We start from the raw sequence: 23,243 nt of genomic DNA, 5'->3' as shown, positions 1-23,243 counted from the left end.
AAACTTTGCCTACTTTTTCTGCTGGTACTGTACTCTCTGGAAATGTATATCATGCCTCAGAAAACAGAAATAACAGCCTAGAGAAACCCATGCCATCACGGGAAGACCATAGTAAGGTCAGACTTGAAACCCACCCATAACCAAGATCCTTCCTTCTCCCTTGTGCTTGTGTCCTAAAGCACATTATCATGAAGGCACAGCCTGATGTGTTATTGACTCTTCAGCTCAGTCTTCACCCAGGTAAAGCCCCAGTAAAAACAGTGTTTCATGAGAATGAAAATTTGTCCAACACAGACTAAACACAGATTTTTATCAGAGCAGTTATTGCAGTTGGGCTAGAAATGACAGTTGACAAAAAAAAAAAAAAAAAAAAAAAAAGGAAGGATAGCAGGTTTAGTGAGATCATGATGACTACTACTAACAGGGGAGGTGTGGCTAAGTTATGTGCCAAAAATGTAGATGCAGCTTCTGATTCCCTTCTGAACTCTTCTGTGCCTGAAGAAATGCAATAAATTATATGAAAGTATTTGTAACAGAACTTTCTTGAACTAAACCTGACTTCAGAAGAGCATTTTCCTCTGCTACCAAATGGCAAAATCCACACATGTAATTTTAAATATATTGCAGCAGGTAAAATGTGCGTTCAGCCCACAATCAGTAGGTACAATTCACCAACTATTTTATAAAAGGCTGAATTTCTTTTCATTCATATTTATCTGTTGAATCTCTCTCTCAACTCCTTTATACAAAAAGAAGTGATGATATGCATGTTTTCTTGAAGTTTTGGGTCTTTTTTAAACTTCTCATTCATATTTATCTGTTGAATCTCTCTCTCAACTCCTTTATACGAAAAGAAGTGATGATATGCATATTTTCTTGAGGTTTTGGGTCTTTTTTAAACTTCTGATAATTATCCCATGAGCATTTTGGTAGCAGGTCAGCAATTACATTATGAAATAAATATGTCTTTCTGCTACCAAATTACAAAATCAAAACAAAATAGATAAATACTACTAGATGAAAAGACTTGTTAATTAAGACCATTAACCAAATTTTTTTCATGGCTTTCATCTTTTTTTAAGTTTTGATTGAACGATACTGAAAGTAAGTAGTCTAAACTGTAAAATATGTATTATCTCTAGAAGGCAACATGGCTTCTCCTATTGCCCACAATCATTATATGTAGTATTACTGACAACAGGAAATCATTGCCTACTGTACATTTAAGATCAAAAAAATACTGCATCAAGAGGAGGAAAATCTTTTGTTCTGCATATCTATATTTCAGCTTGGATGTATAGATTATAGACTTTTTTACACTCCCTCTCTGACATGCCATGATGCTGAATACAATGTACCATGGAATGTTTACCTCACGATAGACTAGAGAGTACAGATGTGGAAACTTAGCACCTTAGAAGTCCATCATCTTTCTTACCTGACTCATACAGTCAGAAAAACTGAATGTCTGCCACAGCAAGTGAAAATTAGCAGGGCCTGACACGAATGCTAGCCAGGTTGTGATTTAATGTCTATAAAACTTTATGAACTCTTACATACTGTGTTTTGTAACTGAACTCATGTTTGGGTACACAGTAGCTCTCCAGAACAGAAACAAGATCCACAGCGTGATTTTGACATCAATTAAGCTTTACTCATTTATGAGCAGAAACAGGTCAGACTGAATTTTTGGGTTTCTGTGTCATGAAGAGAGAAGGATTGGGCAGAACTAAAAACAAATACATTGCACTTACATTTTCAAGGATGTCCTTGATGAGAGAAATTTTTCAGGATCCAAGTCTTGCAGAATTCATGGAGCTTTGAAAGCCCTTTTTAAATAAAGATATGCTGCTTACATGTGTTTTCAGTTCATTCATTCATTCTTTCTTTCATTCATTCTTCTAAAAATTCTGTGCTTGGCAAAATGGGACGTAAATTTAGTCTGCAGCTGTTCCCACAGGCTGTTGAGTTTAATTGAAAGTAGAAGTGATCCAGTGTCAAAGTGGGCATTAAAACAGAAGTCTGCTGGAAATCTTGGGCTTGGTGCATGAGGCTGATAAACTCCCTGGCTGTTGAGCCAAGGCTGTGTCACTTTACGTGTGAGTGACACCAGTGCTCTGAAGGGAAGGAGTCTGCGCCCCTCTAAAAGATGAGACCTGTGTTTGTCCTAACACAGAAGGTGGCTGTACAGAGTTAGCAGTGTGCTGTTGCATTCAGCACAGTAAGCAATTGAAAACTGTATTTGGCAAGTGTTTTCTCCCTTTGGCTTTGTCCTTTCATATGTATATGGATAAGCAAATTAAACCCCATTCTTAGTGAGGTAATGGTTGAGGTATCCAAAGCAAAGCAAACACACACAGCAGACAGTGATGCTGGCTCTTACTGACGTTTCAGGTACCATCTTATTACCACGTAGGGATTTCCTCCTTGGGACAGCCTGTTTGCATTGCCCACCTAAACTCCACCCCAAAGATAGTACCCTTTGCCATTCAGCAATTCTGCTTTATAGGCTATTTATTTATCTGGAGAAACCAAAAATCGCTACTGGCAAATAATTGTGGCTTTACCTTGACAAAAGAGAGGTTCACAGGTCTCACTCGGCAACTCTGAGAAGGGAGTTGAGTGAGGTGTGGTGGTAATGATTTTGCAATAGGCAAGATTTGCAAGGATAGGCAGCATCCTCACAACAGGTTGATTGATTTAGTGGAGAAGAAAATCCTCATACCTGTTGCCAGGCATCCATGTCTGATCTTCGAGTATGAACATTAAAATACCTAAAACCAAAAACTACAAACAAACAAACAAAAAACCGCCCACAGAACAAAACAAAACAAATCCCAAACCTCTGAGGAGTAGAGGAGAGAAGGCGACTAAGGGGTTAAAAAATTCGAGAGCTGTGAAAGACGGCACAGCAGTGCAAAGGGGAAAAACCCTGCAGTTCTGAGTGTTTAAACTTCTTCCTCCGAGTAGCTAAAAATCCGACCGCCTGGTTCTTGCAATCGGAGGCAGGGAAGCAGGCGGCGATAGTGTTTTAACACCTTCTTTGCAGGCTGAAGGGGTTTTCCTTGCCGGCCGCCTTTCCTCTGAGAGGACACCTTTGCCCGCTGTGCCCATTCCGCTGCATTGTCACCGTGTCGTTCCGTCCCCCCGCGCCCCGGGAGCCGCCGCCAGTGCCTCCCGCGGGGCTGCCGGCTGCCCCGTTAGCCCTTCCCAAACCGGGTGCCAACAGGGTTGTAAGAATTTAATAACACTCTGTACACTTTGATTAAAAAAAAAAAAAAGTGCTTTCTAAGACTAAACCCGGGAGCAGCATTAATTAACTGTGGAGCAATTTTAATTGTCAGGAACACACATTCTGCCTTTCACACGCACAAGTCGGTGAAGAGAACACCTGAGCTACCCTGAAAAGCTAAGTGAAAGTACTTTGGAGCGTCTCCTCGGGAGAGTTTTCTGCAATAAATTCGAGGAAGAAAAGGAAAAAAAAAAAAAAAAAAAAAAAAGCCGTCTCCGACCTGGCGTTAAACAACATGAATGGGTTTAGCAACTCAGCCAAAAGCCCTTGTCACCCTGTCACCTCCCTCTCCCAGCAGCTTTTAAAGAATTCGGGGATGAAACACCTAAAATAAATCCCAAATCCTGCCCTAGTGGCTGCTTTCGCATTTCAAGCGTCTCTTCATCTGTGACAAGGACATCGTCCTGCTGCGGCGGGGACCCCCGGCCGCCCCATCTCCAGCCGCCGCGTGAATGCTCGGCAGAGTCGGGGGACTGCAGGCACCTTCTCCATCTCATTTATTTCCAGGCGATTTCACGGAGCTTCGTTCTCCCGTGGAGCTGCTCAGCTGCCCGCAGAAACGAATTCTGGACCATTTCCTCTGCAAAACAATAAGCCCGCCGTCCTAAGGAGCGTCGCGAAGTGTCGCTTGGGGGAAATCAGGGCACTTCTCCAGGGGGAGAGAACTGGCTGTGATTTGGAGTAAAACACCCTGGGTTTGGAGGACACACCGGCGCCCGGTGCGAGGTCGCGTGTGATGCGGGCGGGGGCGGCCAGCCCCGCGCCTCCCTGACGCTCCCGCCGGCACCACCCGGGTCAGCCACAGAGCTCTGCGCGACTTTCGAGAGTTCCCCCTCCGGCCCAGCCCGGCAGCCCCGCCGGGGCGGCTCGGTCCCCTCGGGGGTCCCGCTGCCGACGGGGCGCACACGCCGGGTGGCGCTGCGAGCCCGCGGCAGCCCCGCCGCGCCGCCCCCGCTCCCCCGTGTGCGCGAGTGTGGCTGTGCCCGCGCCAGGGCGGAAAAGGGCAAGGGGAGCAACGGGGAGGCAGCTAATCGCTCTCGAAAGAAGCACCGGTGCAGCGATGGGGAGGAAGACCAGGCGAGGTGCAAAGCCTTCTGCTCAGCAGCAGCCGGGATGTGCGAGCGGCCGACTTTATTGCCAGCGTGGGACAGCTGGAGGTTGCAGCGAGTGCATAAGCATACGCATGCACATCCTCCCGTCTCAAGGGATGAAGACAGGCTTAAAGCAAAGTATGTTGCCGACAATAATAATAATAATACTTAGAAAAAAAATATATATATATTCTTTTCCTCGTCCCCGCAAAAGAAACTTGCACGGCTTGACATCGCCCCAGAAGCAAAAGCTGTTCAAAAGAAGCCTCTCGCCCAACCATCTCTCTTTCCATAACAAGGGATGAACGCTCACAAGCCTTCTTTCTGCGTCCCCGACCCACAGGGCAGCCCCGAGTCTCCAGCCGGGAGCGGGGGCTGCTCCCAGCATCGCCACCCTGGGAACACCGACTTTGCGAAAGCGTGGGGCTCCCTGTCTGCTTTTTACACTTTGCAGAGCAGTATCGCTCCGCCTGAGAAGCAGAATTCTCCGATTGCCAAGACCAAGATTGCTCCCCAGGAGGCTGGTCCATTATTCAGCTCCTCACCGGGCCTTGCAGGCAGTATAAATATGCTTCTTGGAAAATTGTGCGCTTCTCAACAAGTAATACAGGATCCCAGTTTGTTTCGAAATCCACAAGTGTAAAATGGAATTACTCTGTATTTAGAGTGCCCCACTAAAGCTCCTATGCACTTGCCATTATCCCTTATTTCCCTAATCCCTTTTTTTAAAAAGTGAGTAATTCCAAGTGGCAGTTAGAAAACCATAGAACAGGAAACACAGTAATTGTCCTAAATAGTGCAGTTTTTCTCAGTACACACCTTCCTGATGTGTAACAATTTCTCCACACACTTTAGCAAGACAGCCAGTTTGCTTAAACGATGCCACAACAACAAGGGAAAAATTGGTGTTCTACTTTTTAAAGCAGGTGTTGCAAAATGAGCTTTCCTCCATGGAATTGTTGAAGAATTTTTAATATGCTTTTATGATTTAAAAAAAAAAAAAAAAAAAAGTGTAATGGAGTGAGCTGAGAAAGCAGACCCCGATTTATTCTGAGAAATATAAGGTTCTTCTGACAGAGCGAAAGAGTTTTGTCCTTTTATCATAAATCTGGCGAGAGCATGAGCAACTGCACACCTAATTTGTTCACACCTTTTCCTCGCTCCTTCTTCGCAAAGCTAAACCAGAGGTCGCTTCACGGAATGTAGCTGAAATGTGGCAGGTTTTGGCAAGTGCATACTTACTTTCAGCCATTCATACTGAAAGATTTGTTGGACTTCATCAAGTATCCTTACTCCACCACCTTTACAGCTGTGAAGGTGTTGACGGCTGGATTAGCCATCACATCCACAAATAAAACATTTGAGATTTCAGTTCTCGTTTTCTGCTCTCGCATTCCTAGACTGGAATCGAGGAGAAGTCAACACCTTTTGATCGCTGTTAAGTCTCGTCAGGCACAGGCCGAGGGTAGCAGGAAAGGCACTACCAGAAGGCAGAAATGAAGTGGCGTTTTAAATCACTTCAGCTCCACGCATCTCCCATCACTGCTCTATTGAAAATTTAAACTGGAAAATGACAATAAAAAGCCGGAATAATGGGTAAAGCAGGACACGAAATTCGATAGACACTGCTACGAGCTTGAAGGGAAGCGACTTAAAAGGTCAGAGAGCAAACGGGAATGGGCACAATCATCTGAAGGCAGTTGGAAGGTAAGTTGATGGACACCGGTTTGACCTGTAGGTCAGCAAACTAGTTTAACTCTACCTTGATCTGCACAACGCAGAGACAAGTTCCCGGCTCCTATCAAGCAACTCAATGCCCTTATCTGGAAGGGTTTAGAAAAAGTAAATCCACTACAAAAAGGAGCTATTCAGCCTTCAAGTGCTGGGTTTTGCTGGTAAAAGAAAGGAAAAATATGTGTGTTCTCACACAACCTGGGTCTAAACTGGCAGCTCCCAAACAGAAGAAGCACACGCTCCTCCCTGGGTGAAGGATGAGTTTTGCTGCTGGCTCTATCGCACTGAGCAACAGCCGAGAAGGAGCAACCAGTGCCCTAAAGCAACCATCAAGCTCCTGGACAATAGCATTTTGATAGCGCTCTCTTTTCAGGTGGGTATCAGAGAAGCAGTATTAGAAGTTATCCTCTGCTCCTTTACTCTTTTTACTAGGTGCTCAGACCATTCCATCGGGACCAAAATTTCTAAGTAACATAACCACTACCTCTCACTCCCAGTGGGGAAATCAGGTGCTGCTACGCCACCCCATTTACATTATATAAAAGAAAAAATAAAATCAGAGCAAACTGTTGCTTTGTTTCAGTGGCAAATATTGCAGGCCTCTCCTGGTTGCACTTGCAATGAAGAAAAATCAGAATGCAGCTCAGAAAACGTCAACCAGAACAACTCTTGTTTCTAGTGGTTGATAATAGTCCCATCTAACCCCTACACCAAGCAGAGGACCAAAATCTTGAATGCATCGGGAGTTGACTCGTCTGTGCTTTTATGTCCCGCATTTTAATACCTGCTGTTTAAGGTACTACTAACAACGTGTTTTACATGTATGCACAAAAGATCATTCTGCTATGCAGATTCCATGCTCTAGCCCCGATTTTTCAGTGCCCCGACAGTGAGCATCACCTCCCTATGTAACACAAGAGGCCAGATCTCCAAACAGAAACAACACATCCTCCACACGCTTCCCCCCCCACCTCGCCCCCCTCTCCCCCCCCCCCCCCCTCCGCCCCAAAAAGAAAAAAGGTGGTAGAAGAAAGTGTTAGGAGTTTGAGGTTCTGGTTTGGTTTCGGTTTTGGTTAGTTGCTTTGGGGTTTTTTGCCAAAATGCTAAGCAAATGCCAAAGACACAATTGTGTTTTTATTGTTGTTCGGGGACCGCTTGTGGAAAAGATTTAAAGGACGCAGCAAGGGCGACAGCGCTGGACCGGCTGGCTGACAACACCCTGCAGCCCCTGAAATTGCCCAGATTCCGGGTCCTGTGGCGAAAACGCCCCCGAACGAGAAGGGAGTTTTCACACACAGCCGCGAAGTTTCCCAGCCCTGAGACCTGAAGAAGCTAGTGCTCGCTACGGCAATTAGCATCGCTCCCAGCCACAACCACCTCACCTCACAACAAAAGCGGAGGACCACTTTTTATTTTGTCTTTTAAAGCAATAATGGCCCTCAGCATTTCAATATTAAATCTCCTTTCACAATGGATCTGGCATGATGTGAAAAATAATTTCAAGGCGGAGGTATATGCAAAGCAGCTTCTCAAACACACTCGGGTTTGTGAGAGGCACTGTATTATTAGTCTGATAAAAACAATTTTTTAAAAAGGGCTAATGTCTTTCATTTATTTTCCTCTAATAGTGCATTGTAAAAGGCATGAAACAGAACAACTTCTTACTCGTTTTAATGCCTCAAAGCTGCTCTCAGTAGGTGTTAAAATTTGCATTCATTGTATTTTCACTTTTCTCTGAAACTCTGGAGAACAACTTATGTCATCTGAGTTCGAAGCAAATAATTTACTGCAACAATGGACTTACAAAGAAGAAAAACAACTGACTGACCTAAGGTAGAATGTTTTTCTGGAGTTTATTAATACCATTTAAAATATTACAGATAAAAATCAATTACATTTCATGCATTTAAAATGCAAATCTAAAATGTTCCAGCGAAGGGCTTTTCATTTCAATGTGAAATATCCAAATTATTTCAACATTACAATGAGACAATTAGTTTGCAGCATTGCAAACCGCTAATGTAGTGTCAGGAGTGTTTATTAACATTTATCAATATTATTTTCAGGAAATACACATAGGCCAACGTTAGTTCAGTTTCACTTGGACAGTTTATTTAATACATGGGTCGTGGCAAACCCACTTTATGAAATATAGGAGAACTCTCACCGTAACTATACCTGAACTGCCAGCAAATGCAAATAAGTACATGCTCCATTAAATTAAATGTCATTCAACATTTATCAAATATTGTTTGCTTAATTACAGTTGTATGCCTAGCTAAATTAATATTCAAGCAAAACCTATATCCTGAAGTGTGATTTGATGCACACTGCAAGAAAGGAGTCCAGAAACAAAAAAAAAATGCAGTGAACCAGGACTGCAACAAGAAAGTTTTTTTCGTGACAGGAAAAGAAATAAAAATTAAAAAGAAAAAAAAAGCTCAAGTGTACTTCAATATATTTTCAAATATTTACTGGAAGTAATTTACAAGAAAAATACTATACAAAATCGTCTCCTGGACAACTGCACCTCACACCGATACATTGGTGGAGTTTTATTTAATTGTTAGCTAATCTAGAACGATTCCCCAGTGGTACAAACCTATAGGTTCAGACGTATTTTACAAATATTTAATTTTCCTATACCCCCCAGCCTCCCTTTTTTGGCATTGGAAATACATCTTCGCTCGAAACCCACGGTGCTTCTTCATTTGTTTGAAGTTTAAAAAAAATATACGACTTTCAACCTAATCATTTTTAACGTATTTCGCGATTCCTGCTCAAACGAGAATTATACAAATGCGCTGGCAAACGCAGTGAAATTTGGACTCGAGGAGGTAAACGATTTGTTAAAATTGAAAAAAAAAAAAAAAAAGGGGGAAGGGAAATAAGCACACTGCCGCTGCGGTCCCGGGGAGCAGACGGGCTCTGAGCAGGCACCGGGATGAGAGCAGGTCCGAGTGTCGGCTCGGCGCTGTGCGGGGCGCGGAGCGCGGCTGGCGGCGCTGCCGTCGGAAGCCCCGCAGCGGGGCAGCCCCGGCCCGTCCGCCCGCCCCGCCGGGGCACTGTGGCTGTACCGGCGCCGGTGGCGGAGGGAGGGAGCACGGGCCGGTTTCCAGCAGCAAAGCCAGAGGGAACGTGGGTGTTTTTTCCGTTCTAAAAGCAGCTCGAGGCGGGGGGTCTCAAGGCGAAGGGGAAGGGAGGCGGCGGCGGGGCCGCCCCACGGGGGGTCGCGGCTCTGCCCCCTTGCCGAGCCCCGTCGCGGGGGTTGCGCGGCCCGGCCGCACCGCCAGCCCCGTGCGGGGCTCCGGGAGGGCAGCGGAGTTGCCGCGGGGCTGAGCGCTGTTCTTGCGGAGCCGTGCCGGCTACTTACGTGTCCGCGTCCCCACCGCGGGGCTGCGCGCTCGGGGGAGCTGCGCGACCGGGAGGGTGGCGGGACTGGGGGGCGCGATGGCCCCGCTCCTCCCCCCGTCACTCCAGGCCGTTGCGGTGGCCCGGCTCGGGGGGCGGCAGCAGCTCCGGGGAGTGGCAGGGCGGACTGCCGGCCGCGCTGTGCTCGCTGTCGGTGTCGCTGCCCTTCTTGCCGCCGGGGCCGGGGCCGCCGCCGGGGCCGCCGCCGCCGGGGCCCCGGCGCCTCCGGGGCCGCTGTGGGTCTTGACGTGCTTGCTGAGGTGGTCGCTGCGCATGAAGCGCTTGTTGCAGACGGGGCAGGCGAAGCTCTTCTCGCCCGTGTGGGTCCGCAGGTGCCGCTGCAGCTCGTCGGAGCGGGTGAAGCGCTTCCCGCAGAAGAGCCAGTTGCAGACGAAGGGCCGCTCGCCCGTGTGCCAGCGCAGGTGCGCCTTCAGGTGCGAGGTTTTGCCGTAGACCTTGCCGCAGCCGGGGATGTGGCAGCTGTGCAGCCCCTTGCGGCGCAGGCTGGCCCCCGCCGGCCCCAGCCGCTCGGCCTCCTGGCAGTTGGGGCAGTCGCAGGTGGCGCGGCCCGAGTAGCGGCGGGCGGAGGAGCGCGGCGAAGCGGCCAGCGGAGCGGCGGGGCCGCCGCCCAGCATGGAGCCCCCGGCGCCGGCCAGCGGCGAGGGGGCCGAGTCCGGGTAGGAGCCGGGCAGCACCGGCTTAAATCCGTCCATGAGGTGCTGCCCGGCGGGGCTGAGGAGGTGCGAGGAGGCGCCGCTGCTGAAGGCCGAGTGACCCAGGCCCGAGTAATCCGAGTTGTAGCCGCCCAGTGGCGAGTGGAGCGAGGTCTGGAGTCCACCGGCCGCCGGGTGCAGCGAGCCGGGCAGCGCGGCCGCACCATTGGGGCTCTGCACGTCGATCCAGCCGGCGCCCACGTCCCACCAGCTGGAGGCGCCCGCTGAGCCTACCTCGCCGGCGCCGAGCCCCGGGTGCGAGGGCTTGAACCAGGACTCGTAGGGGTGCGCCATGCCCACCCGCGGGTAGATGCCCTGCAGCCCCTCCACCGACGTGTGCACCTTGGAGATGAAGACGGGCTGGTGCGCCGCCGCCTCCTGTCCCGCCGCCCCACCGCCGCCGCCTCCGCCGCCGCCGCCGCCACCGGCGCTGCCCGGCGCCTGGAAGACGGAGTAGTCGTTGGCGAAGGGCGAACTGGCGGCCGCCGCGCTGCTGGAGGTGAGGGAGAAGGCGCTGGAGCCCGGCGAGCCGCCGCAGCTGAATGAGTCCGAGACCAGGGCGGCCGCCGCCGCTGCCGCCGCTGCCGCCGCCGCCGAGGAGCCGTTCCGCGCCGCGCCCGCCACGCCGAAGCCCGGGAGGCCGGAGCCCACGGCGCCGCAGCTGCCCGCCGAGGCTGAGGAGGAGGAGCGTTTCCAGGGGTGGAAGCCTTTGCCGAAGGAGGACGCGCTGTCCGAAAGGGCAGACGGCGAGGGGCTGGGGCTGCCGATCTTGTTGCAGGTCGCGGCGAGCATGGCCAGCGGCGTGGAGCCTACCCGCGGTTCCTCCTGCGGGCACAGAGGGGAGAGGGCCGTCCCGCCGGCGTCAGGGATGGAGCGGCCCTGCGCCGCCGCCCCGCGCCCCGCGTTCCGCGCCCGGCACCGCTCCGCCGCCCGGCCCCGCTCCGCTCCGCCGCCCGGCCCCGGGCGCAAAGTTTTGCGACTCCCGCGGGAGGATCCCTTCGCTGGGGCCGGCACCGCGGTTCTGCCTCCAAACGCCTTCCGGGGCTTTTTTTCACCATCCAACTCCCCTCCCCCGGAGGAGCTCGGGAAGGGTTAAAAAAGGGGGAGAAAAAAAGAGAGGGGAAAAAAGTTGCGCCTGTTACCGTAGCTTGAAAGATGCCCCCGGCACGGCGGCAGCTACGTTTCAGCCTGCTCCCTTTCCCCGGGACGTGGCCGGTCCCCGTCCCTCAGGCCAGTAAGGCTGTTTTCTTAAATATAGAATCGCAGGACTATCAAATTACTACTTTTTTTTTTTTCTTTAAGCGTCCTTAAAATCAGCCTAACTTACATAGCAACGATAATGAAATACATATATAAATTTAACATATGTAAATATGTATGCATACACGAGTTGAACGTACCTGCTAGACACGGTGGGTTGTGTTATTTTAAAGGGAAATAAAAAGCCACAATCTGTTGCGAATTTTAAAAAATTGCACACACAAAAAAACGGTAGTGCTGGGTTTGGGATATTTTTTTTGTTTGTTGTTTTTTTTTTCTTCCAGCAGTCACATGTAAAGAAGAAAAGCCACTTCTCCGGGGGCACAGGAACAGCACAGCCCAGGCGCTGTAGGTTGTTTCTACAAATGCCCTTAAAACCTTTTCCTGCTCACTGAAAAGTGACTCTGCCCCCTTTTCCCCCTCTCACTCTTTCTTTTCTCCTAAACTCACTTGTGCTTAAGTTAAAAAAAAAAAAAAAAAAGAAAAAAAAAAAGAAAAAGAAAAAAACCCAGGCTGAATAGAGGAGACTGATAGCCCCGGTCAAGACAGGGGTTATTTTAACCCCCTCCAATCGACAATAAAAAGAAACCAATTAAACCAGCAAGAGAAAAAAATCCTTAGACTCACCCCTAGAAGTGAAGTTGCCATCACACAAAAGTGCCCTCCTCTCAGAGGATCTTTTTTATATTGATAAATCAGAGGCAGTGTTTTTTTTAGAGGTGTGCAATACAATGATCAGTTCCGCCCATTCCACCACAATTGTAGCTCCCTCGCCGGCTTTGAAGTGCCGCTGAGCCGCCGCCAGCCAATCCCCGCCACCGCCGCCTCGCTCGCCGACGTGACTGCGTGAGGTCACCAGCGCCGTGGAGCCCGGCCGTCGAGCCCCGCCGGCGCTGATGACCTCACGCACTCCCGTCGGCGAGCGGCGCGGGCTGCGGTCCCGGTCTGCGGGGACCACTCACCCCGGGCCGGGCTGCTTCGCCCCGGCCGCCCCTTTACTTCACCCCCCCACACCGTGTGCGTAATTTGACAACAGTTGGTTTTGGGTTTTTTTTCCCGCGGAACGGTTTATATTTGAATTTTTGTGTTATCATCATCATCATCATCTCAGCCTTACTTTGATTATCGGCACGGACTGGCGAGAGCGGTAGCAACCCGTTTCTCCACTAGCCCCCCCTCCTCTACCCCTCCATCCCGATCCCCTCTGGTCAGCCCTTCTTCTCCCGTTGTCCCGGCAAGGGGGGGAACACTTTAGGCCACTGCTGCCTGTCGTTCCCTCCCTTCTCGCCCTCGCAGACCCGCGGTTTCAGACGTGATTCTTGGCGGTGGGGTCGGACAAGCGGAGTCCACCCTGGCGGCGCCGGCACAATCGGGGCTGGCTGCCAAGCGGCCCCGCCGCCTCGTCCCGGAGCACCTCTAAGGTGCGCGCTTTGCTGCCCTCGGCTCCTCTCCCAGCCCCGGACGGCTGCGGGGAAGGGCAGAACCCGCTCCCCCTGTCCCTGGAAGAGCAGCCCGCGAGGGCCGCCCCGGCCCGGCCCCGCTCGCCCAGGTGCTCTCACCCCCGCGGGTTTTCCGCGGCTTCGCTTGGCTTCCCAGGGGATGTTTTTCTCTCGGCTTCGGTTTTAACCCGTTTCCGTGTCGTGGGGATATTGACTGTACATCATATCTATTGATCAAGGGGGTAATGTACATTATCATACTTTGAAGTAAGAGTGAAGTAAATTAATGAACTGCTTTCTTTCTCTGAAGGCTGACGCTTACCATAAATGTCGCGTTTCTCTCTGCGAGCTGCTCTGAATGATTTTAGCCTGTTGAGAAGGCGTGACAGGCCAGCCCAGAAGGAGGAAGGGGTGGGGGAAGGAGGGAACTCCGTTTAACAAATAAAAAAGAATTAACTTCATTGCTTTGGTCTCCTTCTATAATGATATTCATTTTACAGACCTAACGCACACTTGTTTAAATTTCGGGTTTAATTTAATCAATACTATCACCCTCAAAGAGGGGAAGAACATTTCCCGGAGATGCTCCCTTGTATGAATGCTTATTAACTTTTTATCTCCACTTTCTTTATCTGCTGGAGATGGGGAGGAACTATTAAGACATAGATCAGAAAGCGTAAGAACAAAACAAGCATCGTGAGCATTACATTTTAGAGGAACACAAAATCGCATTTTGTGGTGTGCCAGGTTAGGTAAAAAGATCGACACGCATTCCTTTCAGCCCCAGAAAGTCTGAGAGACTTTGCCATACACCGGGGAAGTAGAAGCCTTTAGTGATATATCTCTTTTTAGGACAGCCTCGCCGGGTGGGTCTTCCATTCGCATCCGTATTTTGTCTGCACTTGTCTGCCCAGAGGAAACATGTCCTTTTTTGATCTTTTCGTGTTTGTTTGTTCCGATGCTTGCCCTGACTCTTTTGATTTGGGGTCGAAAATCCTTAATTTTCAGTGCGCTTTTCCTTTAAAAGCACCGTGTGGGAAATTATGAAAAACTCGTTGTAAAAATAGTCGTGGGAGTCTTTACAAGGGAACTCAACTGAGAGGGAGGAAAAAAAAAAAAAAAGGTAAATACATCAGAACAGAAATCACAAAACTCCTGCCAGTGGGCATTCTCCTGCTACTCTGATAATTTCCCCGAAACTGGAAAAGCAGCAGCTTCTGAACTTTGAGAGCGGTGAGCTGATCTTTTCTGAATTCGCCACGGAAACATCTGTAACCTTCCTGTTTTGTATACATTGCCTGCTGGGCAAAGGATTTAAGCAAGCTTACAATTTTGTTTGTATTTGCCTTATTGACCACTGCACTTAAGGGTGCAGTACATCAACATAATATGCAGGTGGGGGTGGGGGAGGGGGGGGGAACCAGCAAAGAGAGGTTTTCCAGAAATTAATTAAAACTTTTTTTTCCCCCCCATTTGAAGTTTAATGTACGGGAGGAGATAAATGTTCGTGCCGTTTCTTGAAAACCTGTGGGATCCACTCTCAATAAAGCTAAAATCTATTAGCATTCTGTATGCATCTGCAGCATAAATTTCATTTGAATTTCAAATTTAATAAACCAGGAGGTTTTTAATCATCCCTGGTTTTATTTGTTTGATATTAACATGCTTATTGACCGGGTCTGTTGACCAGTTTGATCATTACAGGACAGCAAAAAGTTAATTAAAACGACCACAGCTCCTTAATCATATCATCTGTCTCATCCATGTCGCTCCCTTTATTACAGCCTATGATGGATAGTCTCCCAGATTAATTTCTCTGTTTCTTCGATTTGGACAACAGCTTTTGGGACCTAATTTACATCCTGGGAACAACTTGCTCAAGTCTACCTAACATCTTGAGTCTACAATGTAGATTAGCAATCTCGGAACTTTAGCCACAACGATGGCTGTGGCTAACCTTTCGGGAAGGGGGGTGGATTTTCTTGGAGCAAACCCTGATTCTTCGCGCTGCGACCGGCAAGCGGACAGAGATGGATAGACCCTTGTACCAGAGGTCCTCGCCTGTCTACAGACAGCGCTACCAGGGTGTAGAGGGGGATTTCTCTTTGAGGAAACAGAGGTCTGTGCGAGTTGAAAAGGCACAGCTGGAAAGATTAAACTACAGGCTGACCACGCCGTGTGCTGGATGTTCGTGTTAGCGAGGGAAAGCGTTTCACGCCACCCTTGCGCCAGTTTAGGGGCACACGGGTGGGAGCCAGACTCTCCTGGCAGTGCGGCTCCGCTTCGCCGTCTGTCAAGCATCCAGCGAGGAAGAATTCTCGCCCCTCAGCGTCCAGCAGCTCCTAGCTCCGCTCCCGTGGTCACGGGGGAAAAGCCTCTAGGCGGGGGCCTTGTCCTCGCCCTCCCTGGGCTCCGTGCTCTGGAAAAGGCTGCGTTGCCCCCGTGTTTGCCCCACCGCCCCACACCTGCTGCCCTGGGTAGGTCGGGGCCAAGAAGTGTCCCCTTCACCCGCCACCTTCACCTGGAATCTGTCACCTGGAAGGTTTACCGAGGGGTGACAACCAACTCGCCAGGCGCACGAGGGCTCGGCTTGTTCGGGGAGCGGAGAAAGGGGAATAGGACGTAAATGAGACAAAACGGCCACCAGTCAGAAAGGACCGTGCTGTGCCTGGCTGTGCCACTGAGCAAAGAGGGTGGTTAATGTCTTTCTTTAACCTCTATCTGCACCTCTGCACTGCTGTGCTTTACCTGGGACGTTTCTCTCACTGCCTCACTGGGCACTTTCGGTGGGACCGGAGCTCCCTGTAGGGCACCGGGTGCAGCGCGGCGGGAGCGAACAGTGCGTGTGCGCCGGTGCCTCCATCTATTGCTATGTAGGCTTTTCCTTCCGTCGATGTGAACGTGTCCCAGGTACCCGCCAATCCTGCCGGGATCCCCGTCCCGCTGCCCGCCGCGGCTTCCCAGCCTGGGGCGGCCTGGCTGCTGCCCCGCGCAGCCGGCGGGGAGGTGCCCGGCAGAGCTCGGGCTTCTCGCTGAGCCACTTTAGAGAGGGAAACGCGCCGACCTGTCTGCAGCCGGCGGAGGGGATTCACTTCGATGTCTTTCGTCGTTTATTTATTTATTTGTCTGGATTTGTGCTTAAAAAAAAAAAAAAAAAAAAAAAAAAAAAAAAAGCAGCTAGCTGCGCCTCCGAAAGGTCCCTGTAATTAAATTAGCCCGGGAAGACACCGTGCACATGCTGGTGTGTGCGTGCCTGGGGAGGGAGAGGAAGAGGCACCTTTACACCCACTCTGTTTACCTCGCCGGTGTGCGCCTAGATCCGATCCGCATCTCCTCCTTCTTCTCCCCATTTTTTCCCTGCCCTCTCCCCCCCAACCCCCAGCCCCCACTCCCCCCCCCGCTCTCCCGGTACGTTATCGCTGTGCAAGCATCGGCTCCTGGGCGGTCGTGTAAGTACCGGGAGGCGCCGGAGGGGAGAGCGAGCGCCCGGGCTGAGCGCGCCGGCACCGGGCGGGGCAGAGCGCGGAGCCCCCGCTGCCGGTCCTTCGGTGCTGCCTAGAATAGATTTGTTTAAGCTGCTTTCTGTTTTTTTCCTATTATATGTCACCTTCTCCCAGGCACCACTTACAGTTAAAAACTACTAAATTCTTCTCCTCAGCGATATTGATTTCTTTTCATTCTGCTCCGTTAGGAGAGGAGGTAATGCTTCCAGATTACCTCGCGTCTCCTCCAGACGGTTGACAATTGCAATCGCAGTTTCGGGAAGATAAATGTTACTTTGGGAATTGTGCTTAATTACAAATAATCTAGGAGCTGCTCTGGGTCCGATGGTTTAACCACACGTGTTCAAATCATAGTACAAGCTTTACAAGCGGGTGCCAAGATATAGTAAACGTTTGGAAAATCGGTGTGTAAGACAGGACGTTCCCATTAGATAGGCTGCCTGAAGCTGGGTCACGCCCCGAAATACATGCTATTTATATATAAACATACAAATATATAAATATATGTACACATGGGCTCCTGTGGATGTGTGCGCATATATAAATGTGTGTGACAGACACTCGCATATGCAAATCCTAAAACATCCAAAATCATAGCCTGCAGAGAACATTGAAGGAAAGGAAAGCTTTCTACGCGTGTATGTATGTATTTAGGTCTTTGTTCTCCCAACTGCACAGAAGTGTCAATCTGGGAAAAAATTTAAAATTTTTGCTTGCTGCCGTTTGTGAAGTGGAAGAACCCCTGGTCTTCCGGAAAAGACGTACCTTCAAAGCACTATGCCAGGAAGGTTTTGCCCACGTCCGTTCACGCACTCAGTGTGCACCACAGCCGTCTCCTGAATGCAGAACTCCTGCGATTTGACTTGAGAGACCCTAATATTGATATATTTACTGTTCCTCTTACAATGTAGCTGCCACCTTTCCCTGTCGTTATTTGCCTATATGGCAGAGCAATTAGGTCACCCCCCTCGCTCCCTCCCCCCTTCCCTCCACACCCCCCCCCCCCCAGCAGCCTTATTAACTTCGGGGGAGGGGGGCAGACGAACAGCGGGAGGGAGGCAAGGTGGTGAACAGGTTATTCTCTTAACCCGACCTGGCTGCAGGAGCGAGATGAGCAACACTGAACAGATGTCCCCATTTAAGCCATTCTTTTCCCACATGCCTGCTGGATGCTGCCAGGGCGCAGGAAGCTTGCTGCAGACCTGGCCCGTTCCCGGCCATTATGGCCAAGTTATTCTGGACCAGTGAGCACGAACAAAATGGGCTTCAGATCGCGTGCTTGAGAATAATTCGACTCCGAGCCCTGGAAGAGCCCCCTCCCCCATTTTTTTAAGTGTTGGGGGGTGGACAGGGACGTGTTTCAGCTCTGATCGTAGTAGAAGAACTTCTCAAAAGCCCCTTCCCCCTCCGTCTCTTCGGCAAATATGGTATAATTTACAGAGCAACTTAATAATCCGAGGGCCACCGCAAAAGCCCTTTGCGTTGTAAACCGCTTCTAATTACCTGCCAGAGCAATTAGCTGACTATCACGAAGAAATTAGATCGCTCAATGTAGCATAAATAATGCGAATAATTTTGTAAGGAGAATGGAAAGCGAGACCTGGTGTTTCTTTATAAGGAAATAACACCTCATACTGTACGAACCCTACATGAACACATATTAATGTCTAGGCATGCACGGAAATGAATCCGAACATGAACCCTCTGGCTTAGATTCAGCACTTTCTTCATTTACATATGCGGGGTGAAAGTCGGCTTCCAGGCGTTTAGATACAGAGCTCTTCCAGATCACAGTAATTAACACATAGCGACTTCAATAGGAAAACCTGTTTTCCAGATGATTTTTACAATGCGGCTTTATGTCTCATTTGGCAGTTTAAATAGCTGGAGTTGTTTTCTGGCTGCATCTCCACTATCATCTGTTGAGCATATTTTGCCTAGAATATTGACCAAAACTTCCGAACCCATTTTTTTTTAAACACAGATGAATAATATACTGGACATGCCTAGAGTTTTCGGGAGGGTTTCTTTTTTCCTCATATGGTTAGTTCCTCGAGAAAATGTTATGAATCGCCTTGGAAGTTTATGCTATTTAACAACTATTGTTTTCTTCTTTCTGCATTTCACCTTGAAGGATCGTAAGCCTTTGCTCCATTCTCACTGCTTCAGTACTTGTTCTCAAGAGGAAAACGCTTTCTCCAATTTAAAATTTACAGGTATTAGACAGCTTGCAGGGATTTAAATGTACGTGTATAACAAGTAGGTTATTAAATAAAAATCTTGGCGAAATATTTCTTCACGCTGTTGGATCTACAGCTGCGGAATTGAGGAAGGAGATTGTGCCCACCAACGGCAGGAGCGTCGTGTAATGAAAGTGCCTTTACAGAAGAATTCAGCTAAAGTGGATTGAATTTGTTTCTGTGGTGTTTCCCCCTCTACCCCCGCCCCCGTACTGAGAAAAGTGCTAGTCATAAAGCTAGACGTGAAGGTGCCTGATCGTAGTGAAGATCATCCCAGCCCAAACTACAAAGTGCTCGGAGGCACTCCGGGATTTAGCGTAACTCTTTAGGAGTGCTCCGGGCTAAGGATAAACACAACTAATAGGGTTTATCTTTGATAAATAGGAGCAGCGGCGTATACTGTGATTCTTCAAACGCGTCTTCGAAGGGGGGCAAAAGCTGAGTGTATGATCAGATCTTTCATAACTTTTCAGAGCGGCTCCTTCCTCACGCTCGGACACTAACGCAGCAGATATGAAGTGACTCGTCAGACACCCTTGTCCCCAGGTTGTCTCCGAAAAGTTGGAATTTTTTCTGAACACGGTTTCTAAGCTTCTCCAGGTCTGAAGGGGACTGCTCAGCTGTTCCGCAGCCCCCACGTAGCACACTCGGAATTGTACAGCATGTTTAACGATTCTTACTGTCGGCTAATTAGAGACGGCTTTGAAGCTCCATTACCGGCAACAAAATTATTGCGGTCAGTTTAGGCCAAATTCTGCGGTCCTTAATGGAGCGAAACACCCATTGAAGTCAATGGGACAGAAGTCAATGGGCGTTGTGCTCTATTAAGGGGCACAGAATGTGTCCCTTTGTGATTTAGAGATTAAAAATCAGTATCGGTAAAATGTGCGTTTAAGACGGTCACACTCCCGAGGCAGGATCCCACCCGCGCTCCGGGAAGGGCCCGATCCCTTTCCAGCGGGCGGGCTGAGCCCCGCGGTTCCCCAGGGACGATGCTGAGGGCAGGATCGGTGCCGGGGGTTATTAATCATCGACCGGGGCCAGACAAAAGCGCTTTTCCGGCGGTTCTGAAAGGACCAAAACTTCAGTCTCCCGGGGGCTTCAGCCCCCCAGGGCCAGCGGGACTGTCAGTGCAGTGAGAGGAATTCGGTCCATCCCGCGGTCCCGGCGCTCCACAGTCCCCCGGCGCGGAGGGGACTTCCCGGGCGCGTCCCCTCTCTCCCCTCCGCGGCGCTCTGTCCCCCGGCTCGCCGTGGCTGATGTCCCCAGTCATTGACCAAAGAGGTTCGTTTCCCGAGCGAGGCTTTGGAAGCCGAGAGTCCTGCGTGAGGACACAGGAAGCGGCCCCTTCAGAGCCCGCAAGCTGCACATACACCGTTTGGACGCCAGCACAGCAGGGCTTGGGAAGTCCTGTTCCTAACCCTGACCACCCACCCACTGCTATCGACGTGATCTGACAGCTAAATTCTGAGCTCGGGTTTAAGGTGCAGCTTTGGGCTAACCCTTGATCTCTGAAATGGAGAATGGCTGTGCATTATTAAAAATTTCCTTATTATGGGCGCGAAATAGCACTGGACAAGTGGAAAAGCCCGTTTTACAAAACTGAAGGAAATGCTGCAGGTCACTGAAATATGACTACAGTTCAATATCCTTTCTCTTTGAGAGAGAAGAGGGGTGGGATATAGAGACCTTCCTTTCTTCTTGTTATTGCCTTAGTGGAAAGTAAAAGCCTTCAGGAGAACTTCACAGCGTTTTTCCCTGAGCGCAGAGGGGCGCATACAGCTGATCCTCTAGGAAGCTGTGCACAATTAAGACTCATTTTCTTTCTGCTGGAACAATTAATTGTACAAATGAAAGGTCAGGCATGTGCTTTTCCGATGTTTATCAACCACAATAATGAGCCCCTTCTATTTTTTCCCCCAGTGCATTATATTGCAATAAAGCGCTACCGCAATACCGTCTCTCTGGGTAAACATCTTCAAAGACGATGCAGCGGAGGCGAGCGGTATGTATATGTATGTTCGTGCATAACGTTTAAGAAGGACGCAATGGCCGAGGCGAAAGCAGATGCGAGATATGAGAAGTGAGGGCGTCCCCAGCCCCGCTGTTCCCCCACACCGGCCACGGAAGGGCATCCCTTTCCCTGGAGCGCTCCCGGAGTGCCGCCGGCCCGGGCTGGCTGAGCTGGGAGGGGGAGTCCTACCTCCCTGGGTTTCTATGTTCCTCGCGGTTTGAGTTACTTTTGTAGAGGGAGGGATGGATCCTGCCCTACTTCCCCGAGGATCCAAATCACCTTGGCAAATTCTTCCTGCTTGCCTCCACATCATAAATCCACCCACAAAGAAATAGGCTGGAAACACCTCCATATCCATGACAGGTTTTTCTTTCCATCACAGGATTCTTCTGCTCACATCTTCAGGAATGCACCAAGTACCTGCCAATCCTAAAAAATTCAAGGGGCTCCATTTTTTCATACTAGCTTAGTACAGTGGGGATTCATTGACTACATATGTGGTAACCTTTGGAACACAAGTATGACATTCGATATTTTCACCAACAGGTTCACTTATTTTCCCTGTTGCTTGGGGAACCGGCAAGTCACCACTGGGATTGTGCTTCGGGGAACACAACTAGTGTTGGCAAGGTGTTTTTCTCCCAGTTGACGTATTACCCTACATGCAACTATCCAGGACATCTACCCCGTGTAACGTTCTCCTTAACCTCAATCTGCCCACACTTACAGTGGATAAATTTTTCACTCCTGCCACATGAGAGAGGATGGAGGAGAATAACCCTACTGAAGCAGTATAACATGTTGTTTTTGTCTGTCCAGGTGACCAGGTCTACTTCGATTTTTTTGAGTCATGTCGGCCTAAGATACCCGGAAGGTTTCTCAGAAGGGTCAGTCTCCATCAGGACCCAAGACTTGGGTCTGTTTCTCTTTGGATAGGAATCGTTGCCCTGTTTCTTACAACATTTGTAAAAGGGTGCCTTGTGCATATCTGGCAACTGTGGACAGGCAAGTTTGGTTTAAACCAACAGGAAGCTCTGAATGCCTTAAACTGGCATTTGGATTCAACATCACTGCCATAACCAACCCAAGAGAGACATCCATCTGCAAGGAGAAGAGCTCTGCTGGACAAGATGCAGTGTGGCCTCTTGAAATGGCCTAAGTGGTGACAGCACTGCATTCCATAAGACCAGGTCCAAAGACAACATGCAGACTGAGATTTTAGATCCAGTGGACACAGAGCAATGATGCCTGCACAAGGAGAAGGCAACATCATTGTTCCTGGGGTGTGTAGCAAATTATCTAGCAACTGCTCCGTACCAGAGCTATATGGTAAAAGGCCAGAATGATTTCTGGTAGAAAAACTCATTGCTCCTCTGAAAGGATGCTCATTTTTGTGTAAATGTAAACTTGTTCTTCAAGCACTGAACAGTCTCAGCCGAAGTTTGCTGTAGTGGCCTGTTTCATAGAGGGAAGAAAAAAATGGTAATGATGCAAGTACTGACTTTTGCCACAGTGGGGTAGAGGGCTGTCCCTGGGCTGGAAACAACACTGAGATAAACACTTGGGCCACGCTGAGGTGGCCGAGCCAAAGCACGAGGAAACACCCCTACCCCTGTCGGAGGTACTCCGGAGTTCAGACGGAGAGCCTGGGCTTCCCTGACAGACCGCAGCCGTGACCTCCGCGACCCACAGACCCCCCTCTCTCAAGTCACAGTGGTGCGCACAGACCACGTGCACCTGTATGTAAAGTCCTGACCCACCAGTGCGTCCAGAGCGAGCGCACCCGCGTACCCGACCCTTCCGCCACAGCCTGCTGCCTTAGTCCCGCAGGAGGCCATGCGGGCAGCCCGAGCCCGCGGGCACAGCCCCGGTGCGCTGCCCCGTGCTCTCGCACGCAGCCTCCCCCTCAATCACGGCCGCCCCGCTGACAGGCTGGGAGGCCGCCGCACAAAAGGCGCGGGCGGGCGCGGCCCTCCCCGCCCGGCCCCCGCCCGCCCCCCGCCCCACCCCTCCGCCCGCTCCCGCCCCGCTCCGCCCCCGCCGCGGGAGCGGCGCCCGCACAGGCGGCCGCGCTCGGAGCCGCGGGGCCGCCGCCAGCCCGAGCGGCGCAGCAGCGCTCTCAGCACCAGCAGCCCCAATTCTGCCTTTTCCACAGCCACGCAGGCAAAGCCGATACAGGTGGAGAGCAGTAAAGCACACGCCTCCTCGTGCTCGGGTCCGGCCGTGGAGGGTTCAGCGGGATGATAGCTAATTAGAAGGAATTTACAGTTTTAGTGACTAGGAAAGGTTTGTAATAGGACCGTAGTTTGTTTGTATGCGGACTCAGTTTTTCAGACACTGCAATACAAAATTGACTTCTATGGCATAAACTACTTTTTTCCTTAGATGTTCTTGGCTAATGAAAAATTGAATAGTACTGTAAAGAATGGCCTTTTAAATATCAGTTTGTATCATGCTATATTAAAAGTAGACAAAAGAGATATCAAATACTAAACAGATTTTCTGAAATGTTTGAAGTTCATTTGCTGGTAATTAGAAATCTGTTT

General features: G+C 50.0%; 1 protein-coding gene across 1 annotated transcript; it reads right to left on the bottom strand.

Moving 5' to 3' along the window:
- Positions 1 to 7,968: 7,968 nt before the first annotated feature.
- Positions 7,969 to 12,164, bottom strand: SP8 (Sp8 transcription factor). The gene is given in 3 exon segments (XM_039570580.1): positions 7,969 to 9,746; positions 9,749 to 11,066; positions 12,129 to 12,164. Coding segments are annotated over 3 exon segments (1,497 nt in total). The 5' UTR covers positions 12,150 to 12,164; the 3' UTR covers positions 7,969 to 9,588.
- Positions 12,165 to 23,243: the final 11,079 nt, after the last annotated feature.

This window comes from Corvus cornix, chromosome 2, assembly GCF_000738735.6.
Source record: "Corvus cornix cornix isolate S_Up_H32 chromosome 2, ASM73873v5, whole genome shotgun sequence".
In the NCBI taxonomy this organism is placed as follows: domain Eukaryota; kingdom Metazoa; phylum Chordata; class Aves; order Passeriformes; family Corvidae; genus Corvus; species Corvus cornix.
This window is presented reverse-complemented; position numbering and strand designations above follow the sequence as displayed.